Source organism: Urocitellus parryii, chromosome 11 (genome assembly GCF_045843805.1).
Source record: "Urocitellus parryii isolate mUroPar1 chromosome 11, mUroPar1.hap1, whole genome shotgun sequence".
NCBI lineage: Eukaryota > Metazoa > Chordata > Mammalia > Rodentia > Sciuridae > Urocitellus > Urocitellus parryii.
The window spans coordinates 38,046,828-38,074,814 of NC_135541.1; the positions used below are offsets into that span (position 1 = coordinate 38,046,828).

Below are 27,987 nucleotides of genomic sequence, written 5' to 3' on the forward strand. Positions count from 1 at the left end.
GAACCAAGGCTCCTGTGGTGTTTTCCAAAACAAAGGAGGGAGGAGTTCTTCAAAGGAGGAGGAGGAGGTCAAGATCAGATTAGCATGAGCAGAGGTTTCTAAACAATAAGCCCAACTCTCAGAACAGTCTTTCATATTCAGCACCTCACTTTCTGGGCCAAACAAGGACTTATAGCAAAATTACATACAGACAGTTGGGATGAGGAGGAGAAGAAGAGTGATTATCTTCTACTACAGTGACAAGCAAGCAGGGTACCTGTAGGTTTGTGAAGAGGGATACTTTAGGGTTAGTCAGACCTGGTCTGGCCCCAGATGCGAACCTAATCTCTACCACCCTGCTTCCCTAGTTAGGCAATGAGGCCAACACCTCCACCACAGGGTGCTAGGTGTAAAGGGTATTAGTGTAGGCCCTGACTTAGAAAAAAGTACCCCCAAATCAGATAATATTCTTTGTTTCAAGACATACTGCATGAGAATTAATTCTGTCTGTGCCTTAAGACCTTATAAGAGATCGTGGATCTTTCATTTACTATTCAACAATGCAGGGAAGGTCTACCTTAATAATTTATTCATTTCATTTGAAAGTTGCGTGTGTATAGCCAACTCATGAATTCAGTTTTCAAAAAGCAGAGAGCAAAACCTTGTTGATGGCTCCTGCCCAAATTTAACTGGAAGCTTGGTGGAAAAACACACTGAGCTAGGTGGTTAGATGAATACATAGTCCATCCACTTTTCAGACATGACCAATCTCACCCTGAATCAAAACACAGCCAAACTCCACTACCTTAGTTTCCATAAAATCAACCTCTCTGTATTGCTCAAAGTTTCTGAGACAGACTCAGGATCCAGGAAGAAATCTGCCTTAGGAGATGTCACTGAGGATTATTAGTCACTGGATCTTCATGTACTTATTACATAAAGATCTTTGTATGAAACTTCTTTTAGAATAAAGTGATGGAAAAAATTTGCTTCTTTTGAGGACTCATTCTCTTTCTTCTTGGGTATCAAGAATAACTAACTGTATACTGTTTCCTTTTTACCTTTGGCCCACAGGAATCTCACAATCAAATTGACTGTGTGGGGATTTACAGTCTATATACACATAAAATATGTTTTTTCATCCAGGCCTTAACTTTCTTTTGAAATTAATATTTTTTGATCACCAGGATTTTTTTTTTTTTTAAACCCAGGGACTCCATACATGCTAGGCAAGTGCTCTACCATTCAGCTATACCCCCAGGACTTTTAACATTTTATTTTGAGGCAGCCTTGAACTTGTGAGCCTTCTGCCTAGGACTTTCCAGTAGCTGGGATTATACAAGCATTCACCATTGTGCCCAGTCATCCTAATTTTTACTTATTTCCTGTACACTGAAGCAATTTATTTGCATAAAGGATGGGGAATAAACTAATAACTTCTTGATTTGAGCAACTAAATTTTACATAAAGTACTCCAACATACTCTTACATTATTAAAAGGTAAATACAGATAATTAAAATCTTAACACTCTAACAAGAGAATTCTTAACAATGACACTTTAATCATTTAATTAACTTCTATCACTATCAACATGCTTCAATAGATTTCCTCTTTCCTTCAATGATCAACCTTCAAAACTGTCAGAATAGATTATACTAGAGAGAAAGGCTCTTCATCATAGTTCCATGTTGGTACAATTAAAATATAAGTCTTAAACAATTTTTAAATTAACAAATCTTCTCAACACATTAATAGTTGGGACTGTACTGACAGAGAGCTCATTGGCTTACATGCTATTTTCAGGAAATCATTTCATTTCAAACAAAGATTATAATCACATTTGCACCTGACATTGCTAAAGCAGATTAAAAATGTCTACTCTGGCTTTCTCTTCTACTTCCCCACCCCAAATCAAAGTTAGACGTTTACTTACTTGTTAGATCATCTAATAATTGGCACCTCAAATCAAAATACTCCATACACTGAGATAACAGTCTAAAAAATAGATAGGTTTCAGTTACTAAAAATAGGGTGTTTACAAAATAAAAAGCATTTTCCTTGTAAAAACAAGTTCATAAAACAATTAAGATAATTTTCCTAAGCATAAAGTAACTGCTTTTACATTAGTGCATTTTAACATGGAGCATATTAATGATTTTGCTAATAATGACACAGTAAAGGAATAATAGTGTAGAGAGGGAATTTTTAACAAACATGGTTTTAAATGATTTAAGCACTGACTGCATTTGTTCATTCAATTATCAACTAATATCTGTTAAGCACTTATCAAATGCTTATACCTTTTTAAAGGGGACACTGAACAAAAGAACAAGGGGGACAGATAGCAAATAAAAAATATATACATGTCAAGTGGTGACAAGCACTAAGAAGAAAAATAAAGGACAGTAAAATAAAGAGGGCATTTCTTTAATGTGGAAGTGCTTTTTCTGTAGTTATAGTGGTTAAAAGCTCAGGTTTTAGAATTAGATGCTGGTTTTAATCCTGCTTATACTACTTACACCTCAGGTGTCCAAAGACAACTGATTTAAATTCTAACTAATATAATATTAATTCTAATATAACATGTTTATATTCACTGATATATATATACACACACTCACATGTATGTTTATGTATAGACATACATATTTGTGTGTGTGTGTGTGTATGTGTGTGTGTGTGTATAAAAAGATTTATTATAGTTTAGCTATTAGGTATCCCCCAAAAGCTCCTGTGCAAAAAACAATGCAAAAAAATAAATAAATAAATTTAGAGACAAAATGATTGGGTTCTGAGCCTTAACCTAATCAGTGTGTTAATCCCCCTAATATGGATTAACTAAGTGGTAACTGTAGGTAGGTAGGGTGTAGCTAGAGGACGTAGGGAGGCATGCCCTTGGGTTTTATTTTTTGTCCATGAGGAATGTCTCTCTTTCTCTGCTTTCTGGTGTGATGTCCTGAGATGCTTTCTTCTTCTACCACACTGTTCTGCCTCACCTTGGGCCCAGAGCAATGGAGTCACCCATCTATGAACTTCTGAAGCCATGAAAACCAAATAAACTTTTTCTCCTCTAAAATTGTTCTTGTCAGCTCTTTTGTTCATAGTAGAAAAAAAAAACTGACTAAAATTAGGCTCAAGCTTGTATTAATGATTAAACTATATAATGAACCAAAAATTATGTTTAAAAAAATAGAGATAATAAAAACAGACAAATTCATTTGGCCATTCTGAGAACTGAAAAGTAAAGAACTTAGTAAGCTGTGTGGCATGTTGTTAGCCCATGGTAACTGCTAATTAAATACATTTAAAAAGATGCAAGGCACAGTTTTTCAATTAAAAAAAACACCCAGTTTTTAAAATAAAAGCATTTTTATATCTTTTAATTCAGATATCTATTGGGAAAAAACACTATTAAAGATTTATTTTTCAATACTAGAATCATACAATTTATGTCTAATTCAGGTTAAATGTTGATGTCAACTATAAAGTAATTTTAAGTTTTGGCTAAAATTTTAGCATTAACCATAATGACTTTACCTAACAAACCAAAATCCTGACTTCTTCCTATTTATACATCTGGAATATAAACACCAAAGGTCAAATGCTTCAAAATATTATGTTGAAGCTCTGACCAGGAATTCTCATATATTAAAAAGTATATGAAAACATAACAAATGTTGACACACTCACTTAATCATGTAATGAAGACTTGCAAATAGACAAAATTATAATTCAATTCAAGGAATATCTGCAGATTACACATCTTTTATCTAGAATATACAGGCAGTAAGAAAAGCTAAGAATGAATCAAATAATCACCAAGGAATTAGAAGTATCTTGGAACAAATGAAAAATACAACATACCAAAAGTTAGGGGATACATCAAAAGCAGTGGAATAAAAGGAAAATTTACATCTATAAATGCTTACATTAAGAAACCAGAAAGATGCCACATCAACAACTTGGAACTAGAAAGATGAAATGAACAAATTCTTAGAAACTTATCAAAACTGAATCAGAATGAAATAGGAAATCCGAGTAGCCCTGTAATTAGCAAGGTGATAACTGGTAATCAAAAACCTACCCAAAAAAGAAAAGTACAGGACAAGATGGTTTTGTTGATGATTCTACCAAACACTAAAGAATATGAGTCCTTCTCACACTCTTCTAAAACACTACCTCCTATGAGGTAAGCATTACCCTGATATCAAAACCAAAGGATCTTCCAGAAAATTACAGAGTTATGTCCCTTATAAATGCTTACGCAAAAATCTTCAAGAACATAAACATACTAGTGACCCAAATTTAGCAGTACATTTAAAGCATTAATTATCAGGAACAGGTAGGACTGATACTTGGAATGCTAGGATGACTGAACATATGAAAAATGATTTTAATACCACATTAACAGAAAGAAATGGGAGAAACAAGCCCATATGATCATCTCAAATTGATGCAAAAAAAGCATCTGACAAAATTTAATGCTTTTTTGCTATAAAAACTATCTCACCATAATAAAGGCCATATATGAAAAATTCACAGCTAACATCGTACTCAATGGTGAAAGAAAGGTTTTATTTCCTCCTTAAGAGAACAAGGATGATTACTTACTTTGACCATTTCTGTTCGTATAAAAGGTCTAGCTAGAGAAATCAGGCAGGAAATAAAAGGAATACAATTTGGAAAGGAGGAACTAGAATAATCTATTTGCTGATGATACAATCTTGTATAAGATGAAAACCTAAAGATTCCACAAAAAACCTGTTAAAACTAATAAATATATTCAGCAAAGTTATAGTATACAAAAATCAGTTGCATTTCTTGCACTATCAATGAACACACTAAAAAAGAAAACAATTACATTTACAATAATATCAAGAACAAAAATAGTCATCATTTTAACCAAGGAAATTAAACACTTATAAAGCAAAAACTACAAAAAAAAAAAAAAACTGCTGGAAAGAAATTAAAGATGACATATTAGAATGATGTCCTTGTTCATGAATTAAAGACTAAATTGTGTTAAGATGTCTATATAAAGTCATCTACAGATTCAATGATATCCCTATCAAAATCTCAACAATATTTGCTGAAATAAAAAAAAACAAATCCAAGATGGCGTGTTAAGGGAGGCTACATTCTGTGTCACTCCAAGACCCAGGATTCAAGTAGTGGGAACACTGTTTCTCGAGAGTTATTAGAGGATTCCTCCAAGAGATGCTCCTGTGAATCCCAGCTGCCATGCCTGCACAGGTCCCTAGGTCTTAGCTTCAGCACAGGACTCCCAGCTGCTTGCCCATGCAAGACCTAAGGCTGCCACTTCCGAGTGGAACCCCATCTACCAATATGGAGCTCCTGGTTGCCTCTATCTTGGGACACTGCAACCATTGACATAGTCTCTTACACACGGTAGCCTGCACCTGGGGACACTGGACAGGGTCTGGAGACAGCTACTAGTCACAACACAGGATGCCACAGAGCTGCATCTCTGAACACACTGCTCAACATACCACCTGGCCCAACACCCCATCTCTTAAGATATCTGCCTCCATCTTGGGACACCGCTGATGCCATCTTTAGTTGGGGTACCTACCAGTTTGGGACACCAACTGGGGCCTAGAAGCAATATCAAGGTACCTATAGTCCCAAACTCCTCCCTCTCCCCTGCACCTACTAACCCGGCACAGTGCTTGCAGCTATGCGGCCGGTCTATAGCTCGCAAAACTTGGTCTTGAACTGCCCAATACCAAACAGCTCTCCATGACAGGTGCGCAGCCCCCAGAACACAGCCCACAAGACCTCCGGAGAGATAGGTTCCTGATTGGGATGTAGAAAGGGAGGAGGTGAGTGAGATACAGTTTAGAGACTAAATTAGAGATCAGGAATTGTGAGGTCTACAGTCGATATAAGGAGATAAGATCAGGCACCCACATCACATGATCAGGCCCCAAAGGAGATCCTTGGGGTGCAGTCTCCCATCAGGCACCAACAAGTGCCTTACCCTTCCTCCAGAAGCTCTGCCCCCAAGACCAACCCTTCCACACTAATAACCTTCACCATCCTGAGGGTAAAGATACTAGCAAACAACAGACAACCACACCTATTGGATGAGAAGGGAAGCAGAAAAGATACTGATCTCCAATGAAAACAATCTTTGTATTTTTGAGAATTTTTTTTTCTTTTTCTTCTCTCTCTCTTCTCCCACCCTCACATCCCCAACATTTGTGAAACCATGTACTTTTCATAAATTAGCTACTGAGGACTGGGCTGTCTGAATAGTATATTATAGTTGTGTTGCATATTTCTTTTAAATTTTTAAATTTTCTTAATTTTTATGTTTGTTTATTTTTTGTACTCTTTCATCTTCCCACTTACTTGTCTCCCCAAAATCACTTTCTCTCTTTTCTCCTGCTACTAGCCAACTTCTTTTGATTCCTCTTTCACAGTTCCTAAGATCTAATAACTCTATATCCTTACCTCCTACCTCCTTAACATCTCATCCTACAACCCACCCCCAGTTCTCTCTTTGTCCACCATTAGAAACTGTAGACCTTTTTGCAGACCTACTATTATTGTAGATAATAACTGAACTCACCATTTCTGAATACTGTGACAAAACCGTAAATGTCATAATAGCAGCTATTTGATTCAAGGCTGTATATTGTTTGCATTGAGATCATTAATATTGTTCTCCCCTTTAAAGCAGAGGTATTGGAACCCTGCAGGGACACTATAAGCCTATAGGGTAAAAACTGTAACACCTTGGATCTGTAGTGGTAGAAGGGAAGACACATGAACAACATAAAAAAACAAGGAAAGAAAGTGCCCCAAACAAACCAAGATACTACATTATTAGAATCCATGGCCAGCACAGCAGAAGAAATGACAGAGAAGGAGTTCAGGCTGTATATAATTAAAATGTTCTGTGAATTAAAGGATGATGAGAGTGCAAATACAGGCAGCAAAAGATCATTTCGATGAAGAGCTACATAAAGAAATACAGGAAGCAAAAGATTACTTCAATAAAGAGATAGAGGTTCTGAAAAAAACAAAACAAAACAAACAAAAAAATCCCAAACAAACAAAACAGAACAGAAATCCTTAAAATGAAGGAAATAATAAACTAAATTGAAAACGCAATAGAAAGCATCACCAACAGATTAGATCACTTGGAAGACAGAACCTTAGACAATGAAGACAAAATATATAATGTTGAAAATAAAGTTGACCACACAGTGAAGATGGTAAGAAACCATGAAAAAAAATTGAAGAATTATGGGATAACATAAAAAGACCAAATTTAAGAATTATTGGGACAGAGGAAGGCATAGAGGTACAAACCAAAGGAATGGACAATCTATTCAATGAAATAATATCAGAAAATTTTCCAAACATGAAGAATGAATGGGAAATCAAATACAAGAGGCTTACAGGACACCAAATGTACAAAATCACAACAGATCTACACCAAGGCACATTATAATGAAAATGCCTAACATAAAGAATAAATAAAGAATTTTAAAAGCCATAAAAGAAAGGAATCAGATTACATATAGGGGGAAACCAATTAAGATCTCTGTAGATTTTTTCAACCCAGACCCTGAAAAGTAAAAGATCCTGGAACAACATATACTAAGCTCTGAAAGAAAATGGATGCCAACCAAAAATCTTATATCCAAAAAATTAAGCTTTAGATTTGATGATGAAATAAAAACCTTTCATGATAAACAAAAATTAAAGGAACTTACAACTAGAAAGCCTGCACTACTGAACATCCTTGGCAAAATATTCCATAAGGAGGAAATTGAAAAAAACAATGAAAATCAGCAAAGGGGTGGGGGGTATTACACTAAAGGAAAAACGAATTAAAGGAGAAATCAAGTCAAGTTAAATACCAAAAATAAACAAAAATGGCCAGAAATACAAATCATGTCTATAATAACTCTGAATATTAATGGCTTAAACTCACCAATCAAAAGACATAGACTGGCAGAATAGATTAAAAAAAAAAAAAAGACCCAACAATATGCTGCCTTCAAGAGACTCCTAGAAAAAAACATACCACTTACATAGACTGTGAAAACAAGCAGGGGTTTCCATCCTCATATCAAATAAAGTAGACTTCAAGCCAAAGTTAATCAAAAGGGATAAAGAAGGACATTTCATACTGCTTAAAGGAACCATACATCAACAAGACATAATGATTATAAATATACATGCTCAAACAATGGAGCATCTATGTTCATCAAACAAACTCTTCTCAAGTTCAAGTGTCAAATAGAGCACAGCACAATAATTCTGGGTGACTAACACACCTCTTTCACCACTGCATAGATCTTCCAAACAAAAGCTGAACAAAGAAACTACAGAACTCAATAATACAATCAATATCTTACACTTAACTGACATATATAGAATATTTCATCCTTCAAGTAGTGAATACACTTTCTTCTCAGCAGCATATGGATCTTTCTCTAAAACAGACCATATATTTTGCCACAAATCAACTATTAGCAAATACCAAAAATAGAGATACTACCCTGCATTGTATCTTTCCATTCTTCTTTCATAATGGAAAGAAATTAGAAATCAATGATTAAAAAAACAGAAGTTATTCCTACACCTGGAGACTAAATAATATGCTACTGATGAACAATGGATTACAGAAGACATCAAGAAGGAGATTAAAAAATTCTTTGAGTTAAATGAGAACATAGATACGACATATCAAAATCTCGGAGACACTACGAAGGTAGTACTAAGAGGAAAGTTCATTAAATGGAGTTCATTCTTTAAAAGAAGAAAAAGTCAACAAATAAATGGCCTAACACTTCATCTCAAAACCCCAGAAAAAGAACAAATCAACACCAAAGCTGTAGAAGACAGGAAATAATTAAAATCAGAACTGAAATCAACAAAATTGAAACAAAACAAAGAATTGAAAAAAATGACAAAACAAAAAGATGGTGCTTTGAAAAAGTAAATAAAATTGATAAACCCTTAGGCATGCTAATTAAGAGGAGAGAGAAAACTCAAACTCAAATTACTAACATCCATGATGAAAAAGGAAATATCATGACGGACACTACAGAATTACAGAAGATAATCAGAACTTATTTTGAAAATTTGTACTCCAATAAAATAGAAAGTATCAAAGGCATTGACAAATTTCTAGAGTCATGATTTGCCCAAACTGAATCAGGATGATATACACAAGCTAAACAGATAAAGAATCATTTGATCATCTCAATAGATGCAGAAAAAGCATTTGAAAAAATACAGCACCCCTTCATGTTCAAAACACTAGAAAAACTAGGGATAATGGAAACAAATCTCAGCATTGTAAAAGCTATCTATGCTAGGCCCAAGGCCAACATCATTCTAAGTGGAAAAAAACTGAAAGCATTCCCTCTAAAAACTGGAACAAGACAGGGATGTCCTCTTTTACTACTTCTATCTGACATAGTTTTTGAAAAAATCTAGCCAGAGCAATTAGACGGATGAAAGAAATTAATGAAATGCTGACAGGAAAAGAAGAACTCAAAACTATTACTATTTGCTGACAACATGATTCTATACCTAAAGGATCAAAAAAATTCCACCAGAAAACTTCTAAAACTAATAAATGAATTCAGCAAAGGAGCAAGACATAAAAATCAACACCCATAAATCAAAGGCTTTTCTGTACATCAGTGACAAATCCTCTGAAAGAGAAACTAGAAAAATTACCCCATGTACCATAGCCTTAAAAAAAAAAAAAAAAAAAAAAAGACTTGGGAATCAATAAAAGAGGTCAAAGATCTCTACAATAAAAACTACATAATGCCAAAGAAATTTAAAAGACCTTAGAAGATGGAAAGATCTCCCTTGTTCTTGGATAGGCAGAATTAATACTGTCAAAATGACTATACTACCAAAAGCATTATACAGATTCAATGCAATCCCAATGACATTCCTCATAGAAATAAAAAAAGCAATCATGAAATTCATCTGGAAAAATAAGAGACTCAGAATAGCCAAAGCAATCCTTAGCAAGAAGAGTGAAGCAGGTGGCATCACTATACAAGACCTTAAACTATACTACAATAGTAACAAAAATGGCATGGTATTAGCGCCAAAATAGACTTGTAGACCAATGGTACGGAACAGAGGACATAGAGACAAACCCACATAAATACAGTTATCTCATACTAGACAAAGGTGCCAAAAACATATATTGGAGAAAAGATAGCCTCTTCAACAGATGGTGCTGGGAAAACTGGAAATCCATATGCAACAAAATGAAATTAAGCCCCTATCTGTCACCTTGCACAAAACTCAACTCAAAGTGGATCAAGGACCTAGGAATTAGACCAGAGATCCTGTGCCTAACAGAAAAAAAAGTAGACCAAATCTTCATTAGGTCCCAACTTCTGTAACAAGACTCCTATAAGTCAAGAATCAATAAGTGGGAAGTATGCAAACTTAAGAGACTCTTCTCAGCAAAGAAAACACTCAGTGAGGTGAAGAGAAATTTGCATGGGAGCAAATTTTATGCACATCATATAGAACACTAATCTCTAGGGTAAACAAAGAACTCAAAAATCTTAACACCAAAAAAACAACCCAATCAATAAATGGGCCAAGGAACTGAACAGACACTTCTCAGAAGATGATGTACCATCAATCAACAAACATATGAAAAAATGTTCAACATCTCTAGAGAAATACAAATCAAAACTGCTCTAAGATTTCATCTCACTCCAGTCAGAATGGCAGCTATTAAGTACACAAACAACAAGAAGTGTTGGCGAGGATGTGGGGGAAAAGGGTTTACATTGGCCTAATGCCTCTTTTCTTTCAGGCTCTAATTATAAAATATATGTACAATGAAAGTAGATACTGATTTCACAAATCTCCATATTTTACAAGCCCAATGGCAGGGGTTCACTGATAAAGCTGAGGGGAATAAAGTGGCATAAGCTTGAAGTCAACGTGGACCTCCTACTTCCTTTCCTGGGACCAGATGAAGGAAATAGCCTCAATCATTGGAGGCTAGCCTGCAGAGGGAAGATGGGACAGGCAGAACAGACCTACCTAAGTCACCCTATGAGCATCGAACACAAACTTTCTTACATGCTTAGGCACATATAAAGCCAAGATAGAAAGCTAGCAGGATACCCCAGATACCTTTAGTCATGGGGCCATAAAGGATCTGAGCCAAGAAAGTGAGGTGCAGGGTATAGGACGACCAGTGTGACCTTCACACAGTGACCTGGTTCAAATAACTTTAGTCACACAAACCAGGTGACACCTCTTTTTCTCTGAGATGAGTAAACAAAATAGGATGGGCTGGGAGTTGGGGGTGATGAAGGAGAAAGCCATATGGTATTTAATTCTCCTGTCCTGCATGGGAGGAAAAATACAAATGCCCCCTTTTAGGAACGTAATGTCTGAAGAAGAAAGGAGAAGTTCTTTTGTTATCTCATTATGCACTATAAATTTTAGGGGAGATATATATAAATATATATAAAATTCATCCACTGTTTTTGGTTAATATGAGATTTTTCATCTTTATTACATACCTCTGATTGACTCCTCTCATAATGCTAGTTGGGGACCAAAGAGGCAGCTGAGCTGTGAGAATGACACCTAGAAGAAATTGATTTGGCTTCTGCACATCTGGATGAGCTGAAGTGTCTGTCTGACTAAGAGTGTACAGTTGATCACAGGCAACCCGGCGGATCTGAAATCATGTGATCAGTGGCAAAGGACATGTCAGACAACATTTAAAGACTGCTTAAAAAGTGATTCCTCCTAAGTCCACACTATTTATTCATTCATGTTATTGAAAACACTAGAGTAAGATATGCATGTTTCAATTTTTTTTAAGTATTTATTTTTTAGTTGTGGTTAGACTCAACACCTTTATTTCACTAATTTATTTTTTTATGTGGTGCTGAGGATTGAACCCAGGGTCTCGTATATGCGAGGCAAGTGCTCTATTGCTGAGCCACAACCCCAGCCCCTCCATGTTTCAATTTTTAATAGTAAAGAATCCACTGAGTAAACAGGCTAATTATAAATGTGCTTTGGGAACTGATTCCCTAAATTATCCTACTATCTTCCTAGAAACAATAGGTTTAATTTAATGTAAACAAAAATACAAAAAAGAAAAACACAAAAACAAAAGCACAACTACTCTTCTTTAAGTGTTTAATTTTTGAAGTCATGTAAGAAAGTCAGAATTTTAATATCCAATGAAAGTTCATGGCTTGAAGGTGGTCTTCCTGATTTTAAACCACATGTTGATACTTATTGTCAGCTTCCCTTGTAAGTTACAGGTACTGCACACTGGCTGTAGCATTTTGGTTGTCATTAAAAAACATTAATTATAATGCAAGTCTCAATTTCTACTGGGACATGGAAGGGGTAGCAGAGAGGAGGGTGGTATAGTTCTAATAGTCACATTTCCTTCAGAGTGGTCCACCACATTCCCTGTGAGGACTAAGTGCCATTCCCTTTGTATTCCCCAGTGTCAAGGTATCCATGACAGCCCCCACCCCCAAAAGAACAAAGTTCTTTCTTTCTTTCTTTTTTTAAATAAGGAATGCAAAAAATCCTTACTTCAGCACTTGGTGATCCAAGCAGAATATCGATGATAAAATCAGCAACACAGGGCAAGTTATAGAAAGATGCTAATGATAAGAATAAGGAAAATTAAGGGGGAAAAGGAACTAAATTAGTTAATGCATTTTCAAAAATTTTTAAAATTTTTGAGTAATTTCTTATATGCAACTTAAGCAGAAATTCATCTCTTCTTTCTACATGTAATCAAAATTCAAGAACTTCTTCAACTGCTTCCATGTCTGTCCATTTACCGTATAAATTTTTAAGGTACTCATGGGAAAGAGCCATATTTTAGTAATCTTTGTATCTCACAGTGTGTGCACATACCAGTTTAAGAATAAATGTCTCCTCTTGATAAACTATCAATACTGGTAATTATAAAATGTGCCAAAAATAAAATCACATATGATAAAAGACAAAAGTTTAGAGGGAAGTTATATTTTCAATTTTTAAAAATCTTGATGATATTTCTAAAGAATTCTAAGAAAATCAAATTAAGCATATGGCATATATTTTAATGACTTATATTTCTCACATATAAACATTCAAAAGCATTCTTGCTCAGAGAAAACCATTTTAGACACTACTTTAATGTTTCATAAATTTCTATCATTTTCTGTGTATTTATCTCAATTACCTTTATCCCTGGCATACCTAAGTAAGTTTTATACAAAATACATACTGATCCCCAACTCTACAGAACAGAAGTGTGAAACTGGTAAGAATAATCAAGACTAGGGCTTCTTTGTGTTGGTACCATTTTTAAAAGTACAGTTAAGATTTCATGCCAGAATGTTTACGTATTGAGAGTCTATTGCACATCAGGCAGTGTTTGGGTACTGAAGATTCAGCAGGAAACAAAACGCACAAAGGGTCTTCATGGAGCTTACAATCTAGTTGGAGGATGATGGCAATAAACATGATAATTACATGTTATAAAGAGATAAACGGTATAGAAAAAAAAGGTTAGGGGTCAAGGCAGTACTAGGGAAAGGGGAAGGGTATAATTTTTTTTTTTTTTTTTAAAAAGGTTGTCAGGGAATGTCTCACCAAGATGAAATTAAAGCAAGGATTTACAGGAGATGGGGAAAAGAGAACCATGTGCAGAGATGAGAAAGAACATACCAGAAAGAGGGAACAGCCAGTGTAAGAACCCTGAAGCAGGCAGGAAGGTGTTGGGGAAAAGTAAGGTACCCAAGGACTGAGGGGGAGAGCAGGAGAAGGTGAAAGAACAGAGTATCAATGGGTAGACTGCCATGGACCTTGAAGTAAAGATCTGGCTTTTACTCTGGGTGAACTGGGAAGCCACTTGGAGGCTTTGAGAGAGGAGTGACATAGTATTAGGAGGTCTACCCTGGTTATTACAAGGACAGAAGCAAGGAGATTGGTTAGGCACTATTACAAGGCAAGTAAGAAGTGATGGCAGATCAGAAGAGCTTCAGTGAAGGTGGTGAAGGGGTACAATCCAGGTACAGCTGGAAGGATGATAAGCCAATCAACTGAAAGTAGGGTGTGAAAAAAGGCAATCAAGGGTGATTCCAAGGTTTGTGGTCAGAGGAACTAGCAGGGTAAAACTACCTTTATGTTGGGAAAATTCTTCAGTGATATGGGTATGATCAGTTCTGTTCTAGACAGAATGCTTAGGATGTCTATCTGCTATCCCAGTGGAGATGGCAGGGGAGTGGTTCAGGTCACAGATCCAAATTGAGGTGCTGATGGTTGTCAGCATCTAGATGGAATTTATGGCTATGAAACTGGATGAGATCTCCAAAGAAACGAATGCTGACAAAGCATAAACAATGAAGGGCTCAGCCCTAAGTGCGAAAATGTTAAAGAATGGTTAGTGTTAGCTCAGTCCTCCAAAGCCAAGAATAAAGATGAAAGGGAAAATATATTAAAAGTTTTGTAATTTGTAATAAGTCATTATCAGGGATTCATACATAATCCTAATTACATAGTATATGAACTAGTAATTTGGGTTTTCTTAATTCCTCAGCTGGACAGTAAGCTCCCGAAGGGCAGACATACTGCTCTTATAAAATCTTGCTCAATAAACACTTCTTCAGAATGAACTATTCTAGTACCATCCTTAACTACTCCACATGCCAACTTTCCCCCTCCTTTCATTTCTATTAGTAGCACCTTGTCTACAGCAATGTAAACAATTTCTACTAGAATCCCGGCCTTTCCCTGAAAGAAATCAATCACAAAGAAGCCTCCTACCCAGCTGCTGGCTCCGAAGCTGCAGGCATGTAACAAGAAGAGACAAAGCCTCTCCAGCAATCAGTGAGTCTTTGGTGGACACAGACTGCTGTCGGACACAGATTCCTGCATGCAGGGCTACAGGTTCTCCTTCACTTCCAGAGCTGCAATTGCTTCCTAAAAGTAGTCAAGCTCGAGTTTACTATGGATTCGATAGGAACTGTGCAGTTTTAATATTCTTTTAATACATGATCCAGAATTCTCATGTGACATTAAATATATCAAGAGAGCACTTATATCTAAACAGATTCAATCACCATATTTGAAACACCCTATTTTGTCTTAAAACTCATTTGCAATAGTTCACAAGGCAAAACTAATTTCAGGTGATAGAAGAACAGTGCAATTTTGGAGCATGAGGGATACCTTCCTCTGATATTAAAAATGTTCCATATCTTGTAACTTGATTTTGAAGGATTACTCATACATGAAAATCCTAAAAATATTGTAAACTTAACATTTTTGTATTTTACATTTTGTATTTTATTTGTATGTCATAAATTTATTTCTATTATTAAGTATTTATAAACACATAAAGCAGAAAAAGCAAATAACGCTAGGAAATAAAATTGTATTAAAAAAAAAAAAACCCAACAGATGGCATCATATTAAAAAGCTTCTGCACAGCAAAGGAGCATGAAGAGAGAGCATGAAGAGAGAATCTACAGAATTAGAGAAAAATCTTTGCTACCTATTCGTCCAACAGAGGATTAACATCCAGATTATATAAATAATTCAAAAACAAAATAAAACAAAACAAAATCCCCACCAAAAAAGCAACCTAAATAAACAGGCAAATGAACTAAATACACACTTTTCAAAACACAAAATACAGATGGCCAACAAATACATGGAAAATATTCAACATCTTTTGCAAGTATAAAAATGCATATCAAAACTACTGAGATTTTATCTTACTCCAGTTAAAATGGTGGTCAAAGGTGGTTATGTTTTCTTTCACATGTGGAAACTAGGAGAGATAGGTAGGGAAAGGTAGGGAGTAACCTCATGAAAATAGAACGGAGACCAGCAGAGCAGAGAAGGAAATCAGAGAAGGAAGGAGGGAAGGGAAAGGGGAGGTCAATGATATTGACCAAACTACATTGTTATATTGTGTGCATATATGAATATATAACAATGAACTCTGTGAAATGTAATGTACCAATTAAAAAATATGGGGGGAAGCCCCCCGCACCCTCCCCCCCCAAAATCCCCAAACAAACCAAGGAAAGAACTGTTTTCCAGGTCAGAAAATTCTAGATGAATTTGTGTTACTATCATAATTTCTGGCCCTCTTGCATTTTTATACTCTATGTTCTTGCAAATGTCTTTTCTTTTGAAGAAAGCATGGCACATATAGTGCACAAATATTAAGCCTGCTCAATTTTTACTCATGCTCAACAGCAAAAGGCTCTCTTTGTGACTCTTGACACCTCTACACATAGATGATTCTAATAGCTATTTCTTACTCAGTGTTCTAATTACTATTCCTTGTAAAAATCAGTACCTGAACTGCTGAGTCTGTTTCGAATTCCAGCAGGAAACAGAGAATTACTTTCTTTAATTGGCTGGCTACTCCCAACCAGGTCGAGTCGTCCTGCAGCAGCAGCCCATGACAATCTCATAAAACAAGCCACGGTAGAAGTGAAATCACTTACTTCCATAGTCTAAAGAAATGTGGAAAGAGTGTTATTAGGAAAGGTAATGCAGTACGAGCACATTCTTTGACTTCTATACCTTCTTACTGGCCTCGACTTTGTGAGACTCTTTTCCCTCTAACAGCATACAAGAAGACAGCCTTCTTCATGCTATCCTTCTGTTCAGACTTTTAGTATCTCTGTTATTGTAAAACAGAGCCTGCTCTTCAGGCCCTAGCTTCAAATGGTCTTCACCAATTTCCCCCCACCCCTTCTTTTTTCAAATTTTACTTTGAGATAGGGTCTAAGTTTCTGGGCTGGCCTCAAATTTGCAGTCCTCCTGCCTCAGTCTCCTAAGCAGCTGGGATTATAGGAATACTGCTATGCCTAGCCCAATCTGGTTTTTACTATTTTCCTTTCCCACACACTATGCTTTGGCCTCTGTAAACTATCACATGACCTGCTTTTGTCTTTAACTTTGCTCACACTCTCCCTTTTACTTAAACAAATCTCCTCTCTCCACCTCTTTAAATACCCCTCTCTCTCTCTCTCTCTCTATATATATATATATATATATATAAATATAAATATAAATATAAATATATAAAATCCCCATCTAGCCTGCAAGATTTAGCACAGATGCTAAATCTAGAAAAAAAATTACTCATGATGGCACAGATGAAGGAAATGATTCCACTATGAAGGCCCACAGAACACTCTACTTTTACTACACTTGCTTTTACTACATTCTACCTTCCAAGTTATTTTTGCACTACTGGTCTCTTTCTTGACATAAATTCCTTGAAAGCAATATTCACATTTTAAACACTTCCATATCTACACAGTCCAACTCCTAGGCAGGGCCTTTAAGGATTAGGTGTTTAATACTTCTTGAATATACCACTCACTTGTATTGCAACTCGAGCAGCAGGAATGATTTCCTCAACTCTAATAGATGACCGATCCGATACTGACAACTGTCGGTAGGATGACTTTTCTGGGGTACCACATAAGGACATCTGTCTGCTTGTCTGCCGGCTGACATTTCGGAATGGGCGAGAAGAAAGTGCTTCTATGCCATCTTTGGTGAGGTCTTCATCTAATAACGTGGGCATGGTTTGTCCAACAAGTAAAAATCTTAAAAGGAAAAAGCTGGACTTATTCAAGGTCATTTAATATTAAAAATGATATGATTTGGGAAGAAAAATAAAGTCAAGTATTGTCTTGTGAAACTAATACAATACATTTACATACCTTGCAAGTTGTAGACAGATGGAATAAACACCTTGCCTTGTCTCATAGTCCACTTCTGATGGAATGGAATCCCTCTGCATGACATTTACAACCAAACTTCAAAGAAAAGAAAAAAGGTAGTATATTAAAAGATTTCTATTTTTTTTCATAAGCAATTTTTAAAATAATGAATGTAAAGGCTTATAAAAATTCTTAGTTACTAAGTTTCTACAAAAATTCTGACATATAAATGAACAATGCATATTTCTACCCAATAGTTTCCTATGATAAATAAAACTCTCTTGAATCCATCAAAATTAGACTCTTGATTTAGCCAGATATCCAAGACGCAGTGTTCAAATAGTTCTCATTCTCATGAATGGTCTGAGTTCCTGAACAATTGTTATTTTGGTACTAGTGGAACTATCAATTTAAAAACATATCTAGAATTGGTGTATTTGGTCAACATGTTTTCCAATATTCACTACACCCAATACTATTGGTAAAGCTTCAAAATTCTCCCTGCCCACTCCTTCCCCTCTACCCTCTAATGTATCCTCAAATGATCAACCAGAGTGGTCCCTTTAAAATAGACCATGCTCCTCTACTACACAAAATCCAGCAATGGCTTCCTACAGGAAAAGAAAGCAGAGTCTGCAGAGTAGCCTGTAAGGTTCTATATACCCTGATCTCTGGCATCTATGTAACTTAATGTTGTCTGCCTCTCTCACTCGGCCCCAACTGCTCTGGCTTACACTGCCATCAGGTAGGTAAGGTTCTCATGCAAGGGGTGTGCCCTGGCTGCTCCTCTGGAGACCCCTCCCCTAAGGAGGCCTATCCCTTCATCTCCTTCAGGTCTTTATGAAGCTTTTCCTAACCCCCACTGCTAAAAATTACCACCCTCTACATCCCAGCTTCCTTCTTTTATTTCTTTCTACAAATCTTATTACCCCCGATGTATACTTTTACTTATTTGTTTATCTCCCTCTCTAGAGTGCAAGCTTCATGGAGGCATGGATTTTGTCTAATTTACTCACTGCTCTATTTCCTGGCCATAAAACAATGCCTGCAATGTGAATTAACAAACAGATACAGATTAGCCAAAATACAATACCTTTATTATCACAGACCTACAGAGGGCTGGGTAATTTGAAATGAATTTTTACTAAGAACACATTATTGTGTTGAATAATCCCTTGTGTGCCAGTCCTTCTGCAATGCCTGGTTAGCCCACATTTCCCTGTTTCTCATGCTCTTTTATTTCCACAAGGTTCTTGCTCAGCTTCCCTTCCTCACCAGACCACTACATAGGAATTCATGCAAACACTCTTTGCTCAAGCTTCAAGTTGGTCTTCATTCCTCGTCCAGAGGACCTTTATCTCTTATCTTTTGCTCAGATGACACATCGTCATGCTTTCACTCACACTGCCCTCCACCCTGTCTTCTAGTACCCTTTCCCTCCTCTTCTATCAAGGAAATTTCTACTCATTTCTCAATTCCCAGCTCAAAGGTCACTTTGTGCAAAGCACTTCCTAACCTTATTAACCTAGAAAATTTAACCACTACTTTCTTGTCCTACATCCCCCATAACTTTTTATATGCCTTTATTTTAATACTTATAAGATGGCTAGATAGCTGTCACTCTTAAACCATGAGCCGCTCAAGGGCAGGGTTAATGTTTAATTTATCATTGCATCCTCAGTACTAATGCTTTGCACAGTATAGATTTACTGAGAATGAAATTCACCTTACTTCAAACAGATAAAAAGACTCAAAAGAACCAGAGCCTCTGCATTTCTATTCTTCTTAAGAATTTTCCCCACTACCAGTGGGGAAAGAGATGTGCTTCTGTACATTTTTCAAATAAATGAAAGTTTTAAAATGTATCAAAATATTCTAAGAGAATTAAACATCATTTCTTCTGATGACTCTCATAATGCTTCACACAATACCTTGTAGGAATAAGCAAGGCTTTGCAGGGAAAATTAGCTATTACAACTGTACTCATCTTCTACAACTCACGTACCTCAAACCTCCTGCTTTGAGGAAATTCTCACAGAAGGATTTAGCACAACTTCTTGCCATGTCATCATCAGCTGTTGGCATGAGTTTGGAGCTCAGAACCTAGAAACAGACAAACACAATTAACCATCCAATATGTATGCAGAAATTACTAAGCAAAACATTCAGGGGACTGGGGTTTCAGCTCGGGACTGAGGTTGTAGCTCAGATGGTAGAGTGTTTGCCTTGCATGTGTGAGGTACCGCGTTCAATCCTCAGCACCACACAAAAACAAATAAAGTAAAGGTATTGTGTCTGTCTACAACTAAAAAAAATATTAAAAAAAAAGAAAAAAAATTCAGGCAAAATCTCTTTAAATGTCATATACTAGTTATCCCTTCAGAAGTACATGGGGGCTCATATTTCACAAAACCACATTTTCCATATTCTATTTAATTTGGAATAAAAATCTTTCTGTTGTGAAGAAAGCTAACACGCTCTTCTTTACATGAAATAGGTAAATGTGACAATCTTAGGCCTTCATGCTTAAGTAAGAATAGATAACCCTGTGTCATGTGCTGGATAGGTACTTTAAAAAGCACATAAGCCAAAGTTTTATGAAACAGCCCCGATGTTAAAGATGCAAGATGAGCTCTCTAATGACTCTAGTTCCTGTTCACTGAAAGTCTCTAATGCCTAAGATGTGTATTTTATTTTAAAGGTAAGAGGACTAAGACTAGAGAAGTTAAGTGACCTCTTACCCAAAGTCACATGATTAGAATTCAAATCCAGATGTGTGGCACTCTAATACACAGGTCCCCACTCCAATTCTGCAATACGCACCCCCAGAAAGCTTAAATGAATGTTGTGGTAGGGCAGAGAAGAATTTTATACAAATAATCATACTACAATACAAGACAACAAACTCAGTTCACATTATAGTTTCCCTAGCTACAAACTGAAAAGACAGCAGACATTCTGAGGAGCCCATTTCCCAAAGAGCTACCTCAGTTTTCTCATCATCTAAAGGAGGATGATAATTATGATCACCAGAGAATTGTCTGAATTAAGTTGCAAGTTTAAGTTTAGTGCAAGTACCAGCACAAGTGCTCAGTAATCAATAGCCAATTCAACTCTTATGATTTAAGCATTTAAATCTTAAAATTTAAATCTCTTATTGCCTCAGTTTTAAACTAGATACAATTAAAGATATTTCTCTAGTCTTAAAAAATTTGCTTCTATGAACCTATGGACTTTATGAACTTAGATTTCTAATGTGGGATGTTTTTTTTAAAGATTTTGGGAAATGGGCTCCTCAGTCTCAGATGATGTACTGCGTAGAAGGGAGCCCTCTGCTCTTCCTGAAATTACAGTTCTTTATCTACACACACACACACTCCCCAGGCTTAGTGGGCAAACATTTACTGAAGATGACAGGTTTCTTCAAAGGAAGGTGTGTTTGGAATATCCACTTTGAAGTTTCCTGGTGGGCAAAAATAAGTTCACAAGCAAATTACAGGAAATCAACCTTTTGGGTAACAGCAAAAGTGCTTTCTGAAGGGTTAGGCTTTCCAAATATTTGATGTATCTAAAAGCAAAACACACCTATCAGAGTACTTCATACTTAACTGTGAAGTTTTGAAATTACACTGGAGATATTTCATTATTACAGTGTTTTGGTTCTGAGATGATGTAATCTAGGTGGCTGATGATAAGCTAGAGTTCACTGCTGGATCATTCTGTTTTTCTAGGTGCTCTCATTTAGACGAGGAATATAAATTAATAAATATAGGATTAAAAGTAATTGCCTTTTCTAATTCTTCTAAGGTTTTTAAGTCTTGAAATAATAATGTTAATGTGCTTCCTGATCAATTCCTCATTAATCTTGATTGATGTCAACAAATTACAATAGACTTAAAAATATTAGGATGTACTTAGTCAAGAAGGCTGAAGATAATTAATATATAGGTTTGCAAAGCTTCCAGAGGAAGGTAATGACCTATTTAACAAAAATATTTCTTATTATTTATTTAGATGGTGTTTTACAAGGGTAAAATGAAGATAGGTATAAATCAAAACAGTGAAAATTTTTTGCCTCCACAAACTAATCTTCAAACATTTCTTGCATCTGAAAGCATGAATCTATAAACCAAAATGGATCTGTCAAAATGAAATGAAAACAAATGAGGTTTCTTACTTCCAAGTTGTAAAGCACTCTGAATGTGGACATTCCTGGAGCAAAAGATCGAAACAGACTTTCTAAGATTGAACTGGCACTTGGCTGATGTTGTTGTTTTGAAGAGAGGGATGGAGATTTTGAAGACTGAGAACTTGATTCAGACAACAATGTCTTCTAGTTTTAAAGAATTTGGGGAAAAAATACATGTTGTAAAGCACAAATTAAACATCTCAGTGCATATTCTAATATTTTTTCTCTTAATAAAAGGCAAATTAGTAAAACTTTTCTAAACAATTAGCTTCATAAAACCACACTACTCTGTAATTATCAACAAAACCTCAAAGTTCCCCATACAAATTCTAAATGTACAATGATACTCAAATACTACATGAATACTTTTTAAAATGTATTCTAAGCAATACTAACAAGGTCATTTAAATTTATTTCCATGTTTAAAAAGTGAATGTTTACATATTAACAATGAAATGATAAGACTGCTTAAGTAGTAATTTTTTGAAAACATAATTGAACAATATGATGAATAAAAAGTTTTCCTTCCTTCATATAAATCTTCTAAGACACAACTTTCTAAAAGTTAAACAAAGTGAATTTTAAATATCACTTGTGAAGAAAATGAAAATCCATTTATGCAAACCACTCAGATATGCAACAATCAGATCCAGAGAGGCATCGTGACAGAAGAAAAACATTTCAACTGAGTTAAAACCAGAGTCTGATCATGAACAAGCAACTTCCACCTTTCTGAGCTTCAGTTTCCTATTACATAATACGAGGGAGGAAAACTGGATGACATTAAAGCCTCTTCTGGATCTAAAATGTTATCTCATTATTGACTCCATCTGGATACTTTAAACACCAACATTAAGTTTCTATTTCTATTTATGGCAAAAGTATTTTTCAAAAGAAGACAAAATACTAGGGAAAGATGGCATCATATGGCCTTACTGTGATTTTTAAGTTGTGGTTTTACTGAATTATGATTCATATGCTAGTTAAATAACTGTCGAAGACACACATACCTTTCTGCCTAAAGAATCAAGTTGATCAAGAGCTTCCTGAATGGCAGGATCAGTGGGTATCAGGAGCAGAAGCTTTCGAACTCGTAGAGTTATCCTGAAAATTTTCAAATACAAATTTCTTTCACATAAGTCAGTTTCGATAAAAAAGTTATTTAAGTTAATAGGGAATATAAAGTAAAATTCATTTTAAGTGAAAAGTAACTAATATTCGTAATTTTCTCTCTTTCAAGTCTCATGAATATTTGTATTTACCTTGGCTCCTCTAGATTGGCAAGCTGGTAAAGCATGTCAAACACATTACATACAAGAGCCATTACCACACCAGGGAGGGATTTCTCCTGAGGAAAAAAAAAAAAGCAAAATGTAAATATACACCTATCTATCAAACAATTTTCTCCTTCATTCATCAAACTTAAAACCAAAAAAACCAAAAACACAAAACACGGCCCCCACTACTTTTCTGAAAGGCTGGCCATTACAAAGCTTGAGGGGAGCACAGTGCTTAATGCTTACGTGCTCTGAAGATCACAATGAGTGATCATCACCTGTAGTGTGCACTACCTGGTATCTTCCCCCAGCCACCTGCTGGCAAAGGGCTAAGGCACCAAAAGGCAGGCAGCTTTGAAGAGAGGCAAAACAAGGGTTGTGTGTAAGTAATGCAATGGAAAGCATCAGAGAGCTAATCACAGCTCATTTGCAGCCAATGAGATCATAAGTAAATTGAACACAGAATTTAAGTATTATATATATGGACATCCATTCATACCCACACATATGTACATGTAATTTAAGTCAAGAAGAAGAATTACCCCATTTTTTCTAAAGATCAGAAAACACAAAGTGGATATAAATGCAAAGAAGATACATGATTAATGCACTATTTTCTGGTTATAAGAAATAAGAAACCAGATATCAGCACAGAATGTGTTATTCGTATGTGGAAAGATTTTTTAATATCCAAGACAAATATAAGTTTAAAATTATCAAACTTGAACATGCTATGTATATTATTTTATTGCTGATTAACCATAATAATAGAACTCCGAGATTCTTGATAATATCAAGTATAATTACTTTAAAACCCCTATAATATTAAACCTGAAGAGTTCTTTGATATCTATGGCAAGGTGATGCTATAAGTCAGAAAGATACAAAGACCTTCCATGTGGAATTAAAGAAATATACATACAGTAAACATGAAAATTAAATCCCCATATGTCTTTTAAATATCTTTGTGTCACACGAAGCTTGCTCTCAGTGGAACAGTGCTATTCAGCTTTGTACCCCTGGAAAATCTGCTCTTATGGGGCTTACATTTTACTAAGGAGAGAAATAAAGAAGAAAAAAAATGTATAGTAAGTAATGGAAAAAATAAGTGAGGAAGGGAAATGAGAAGAGTGTAGGAACAGAAATGGGGTTGAAAATTTAGGTAGGACTATGAGAGAAGGCTCCTTGAGAAGGCAGTATATCTGTAAAACCTGAAGTGAGAGAGAATGGCCTGAGGGCACTGGAAACAACGCCCTGAGCGAGTACACAGGGCCTACTGTGTGGGCACAAAGAGGGAGGCAGTACAGCTGGAGAGCTGTGGATAAGGGCCTCAGAGACCATCCAGAGCGGACATCAGGCAAGGCCCCAGAGATTGCAGCAAAGACTCTGTGAGCTGAGGAGTGGCATGATCTGACTTAAGTTTGGTAAGACCATGAGTCTGCTGGGTGCCCTTCAGGAAAGAGACAATTGGATTAAGGGCAAGAGCTAAGCCACTGAGGGAATTGCTGAAACACTCAGGCAAGGGACGCCTAGACTAGTATAAAGCTGTGTAAGCACAGAAGAGTAGCTAAATTTTGGAAGTAGTTTAAAGGTAGACTCAAGAATTTGCTGACGGGCGCAAGTATGAGGAGAAATTTAAGAAATTTAAGAATGTTGGCACGAGGAACTAGAAAAAAAATGAAGATGGCATTATCTGAGACAGAGCAAGATTACAGAACAAAGAGAATGGCATTAGAGTAAGGTGGTAAGAAAGGGGAAAATCATTAAGTTCAATTTTTTTGGATTTTAACTTGGGGTGCCTAGTAGACATTTAAGAGGAGATAGTAAATAAAAGGAACCATGTATTGACTTTAAGCTAAAGATTAAAAACTGGGGAGTCGTCAATGAACATGCAATATGTAAAACTTTGGGACTAGATGAGATTACTAAGGGAATAAACAGAAAGAAGAGAGCTCCAAGTACTGGCCTGGGAAAGACCTTTATATCAGGAAGATGAAGCAGAATCAGCAAAGGAGACAAAAGAACATCATAGAGATGGGGTAGTCAGGAGAGTCTAGAAAGTAAATTTCAAGAGGAAGCAGCTGTATGCATCAATTCCACAGAAACATTAAGATAAGGATTCAGAGGTAGAGGAGGCAACTAGAAATGAGCCTGACTGTCTCCAAGAGAGGATGGCAAAAAGGAAATTGAAAACAAGTTTGGACAACTCTTTCAAGGAATAGGCCAATGACTGCTGAAGATGAAATTTGAATGAAGAGCTTGTGGTTTTTTTTTTTAAACAATGGCAGAAATAACACAACCTGTTTGGATGTTAATGGAATGACCCAGCTGAGAGGGAAAAATCAATGCTCTATGAAGAAGGTTGTGCTAGAGGACAGTGTGGACAGGCAGAATGACTTGGTGCTTCAGAAGGTTCTGTGACTCAGAAAACTGGTAAGTTATATGTCATCCCCCAGCTGTATCCTAGAAGTTCTCAGTGCATAGCTGTGAAGAGTCAGAACTTGTCTGACAAAAAAGGATATAATGATCCATATTTATATGGGCTAAAGATATTGATTGATTTCAATTTAGAAACAGGAATTTATCAATCACTCAATACCTGCTCCATGGCATATGATGAACTAAAAACCCCACTGCTGCTGCTGCTGGAGCTGGTTGAGGAATCTGCTGAGCTCCCAGAGGGGGTCCCACTGCCAGAGGTCTTTACTGTAAGGATTTGTTCATCAGAAAAGCCCAGCTGGTGAAGAAGCTTTTGATCTTTATTCACTGTCAGCTGTAAAAAGTAGTTTCTTAATTATTGAGAAGCAAAGGAAGAGGAAAGTATTCACATCAGGCTAAAGTGTCAGAAGCTATTATTTAAACCCACCAGACTATCATTTGTAAATATCTGTATATTATCCACAGGAGAGCACAACTGCTTGGCTATCTTCCACCGCACACTCCCTATGGTTTCGTTACTGTGGGCCTGTAAAATAAAATCCAAAACTGTTGTGAGAGGGCTTATTTATTCCTTAAACAATTGTTAGTGAGCATCTGCTATGACTGGGCCCTTTTCTAGAAGCTGCGATCATAGCAGAAACCTTATAAGGCTTCCCTTCTGCTGTCATTAAATGTTCTACTGCACACTCCCACCACTCCCTATTACATGTGGAATAAAATCTCAAACCCTTTCTCGATAGTAGGGCCTTCCACTCACTTTTTCTCACTGTGCTCTACTCATGCCAGTCACCATACCCAACTTGGTACCTTCTGCTCCCTTTGCCTGGAATATTTTTTCAAGCAAATATCATTCACTTTATGGATCTGTTCAAGTCTTTAAATAACACTACCTCAGAAAGACCTTCCTCGCCCATCTTTATCTAAAATGGCTTATGCACATTACCACCAGAGTTCCACCAACCCTATCCTGCTTTATTTTTATTTACTCTTTATAATACCCACCACCACCTGCCATTATATTATATATTTATTTATATATCTGCTTGTACCCCATGGTTTCCTTTCCTTTCAGGTCTTTATTCTAAATTTGTTTATCAAACAGCTTTGAGAATCATTATTCATGCAGCTATCTCCATTAACAGTAATCTTATGAAAGTAACAAGATATAAAACTGGCTACAGAGCTTAATATAAACCCACCTCTATAGTGAAGGTATCTTTGGTAGACTCACAGGTAACATTAAGAGTTAAAAGATGTCCATGAAATGAGGCACCATGAGGTAGAATAGTTCGTGGAACAGAGTAAAAATCCTTGAATAAGACATAAGTCAAACAAGTCAGATGCACTGTGCCACTATTAAACATGTCAAAAATATATACCTACACAATTAGCATGATAATAAAATAAAGTTGCTTTAAAAAAAGAAAGGCATACCTCAATAGTGATCACATAGCGTTCTGCCAGAAGCAGCAATCTCTCAATTATTACAAGTTTAGTGGATCTATGGTTAAAAAAAAAAAAAATTACACATATTTGAAATGAATTACTGATATGAGCTCAGTTCTAATCTGTTTCAAAAAAACCACAATCAGAGTCTCACTTACTGGATAAAGACTGAAATCTGCCAAGATAAAACCTTTTTACCCAATGGTTCAAACCGGCTCACAGCTGAAGTGCCAAGATGGAATAAGGGAGGAGAAGTATGCCCCTCCCCACATTTCTTTTTCTCTTTTAAAACAGTTGTTTCAAAAATAGAGGATCTGGGTCCCCAGGTCTATTTGTCCATCAACCCACCAAGAATGAATATTCAGAGAGTTTGACTTTCATAATCTTACAACTAAAATATGGCACAAAATTCTGTAAACATATGGAATCTGATATAAACTGCCTGAAAATTACAAAACAAATGCAAATAAGTAGATCATAAATAAAAGCTATTTGAAAATAAAATCTGATACGTGCATATCTGTGTTTATAATAGCACAATTCATAATAGTCAAATCATGAAACCAGTCTAGATGTCCATCATGGATGAATGAATAAAGAAAATATAAATGGATAAAGAAAACACAGTAGAGTTTTATTCAACCATCAGCAAGAATAAAATCCTGTCATTTGTGGAAAAATGGATGGAACTTGAGAGCATTACGTTAAGCAAAATGAGCCAAACTCAAAAAGTTAAGGGTCATGTATTCTCTCATATGTGAAAGCTAATGAGGAAAAAAGAGTGGGGGGAGCTTAGGAAAATAGAAGGGAGACCAGTAGAGTAGAGAAGGAAACCAGGGAAAGGGAGCAACAGAGGAAAAGAGAAGTACTGGAGAATGAAACTGACCAAATTAC

The 27,987-nt window shown here is 36.0% G+C and overlaps 1 protein-coding gene across 2 annotated transcripts in view; it reads right to left on the minus strand.

Moving 5' to 3' along the window:
* Usp24 (ubiquitin specific peptidase 24) overlaps positions 1-27,987 on the minus strand; it is a 133,475-nt gene that overhangs the window by 40,596 nt on the left and 64,892 nt on the right. For both annotated transcript variants that reach the window (XM_026382289.2, XM_026382284.2), the window contains exons 25-39: positions 27,082-27,148; positions 26,847-26,957; positions 26,075-26,173; positions 25,808-25,981; positions 23,194-23,279; positions 22,942-23,035; positions 21,920-22,075; positions 19,748-19,845; positions 17,743-17,838; positions 17,397-17,625; positions 16,359-16,518; positions 14,813-14,968; positions 12,587-12,657; positions 11,545-11,705; positions 1,914-1,975 (exon numbers count right to left, since the gene is read on the minus strand). In XM_026382289.2, coding sequence (XP_026238074.2) covers positions 1,914-1,975; positions 11,545-11,705; positions 12,587-12,657; positions 14,813-14,968; positions 16,359-16,518; positions 17,397-17,625; positions 17,743-17,838; positions 19,748-19,845; positions 21,920-22,075; positions 22,942-23,035; positions 23,194-23,279; positions 25,808-25,981; positions 26,075-26,173; positions 26,847-26,957; positions 27,082-27,148 — 1,820 coding nt within the window. The remainder of the gene's footprint in view (positions 1-1,913; positions 1,976-11,544; positions 11,706-12,586; positions 12,658-14,812; positions 14,969-16,358; positions 16,519-17,396; positions 17,626-17,742; positions 17,839-19,747; positions 19,846-21,919; positions 22,076-22,941; positions 23,036-23,193; positions 23,280-25,807; positions 25,982-26,074; positions 26,174-26,846; positions 26,958-27,081; positions 27,149-27,987) is intronic.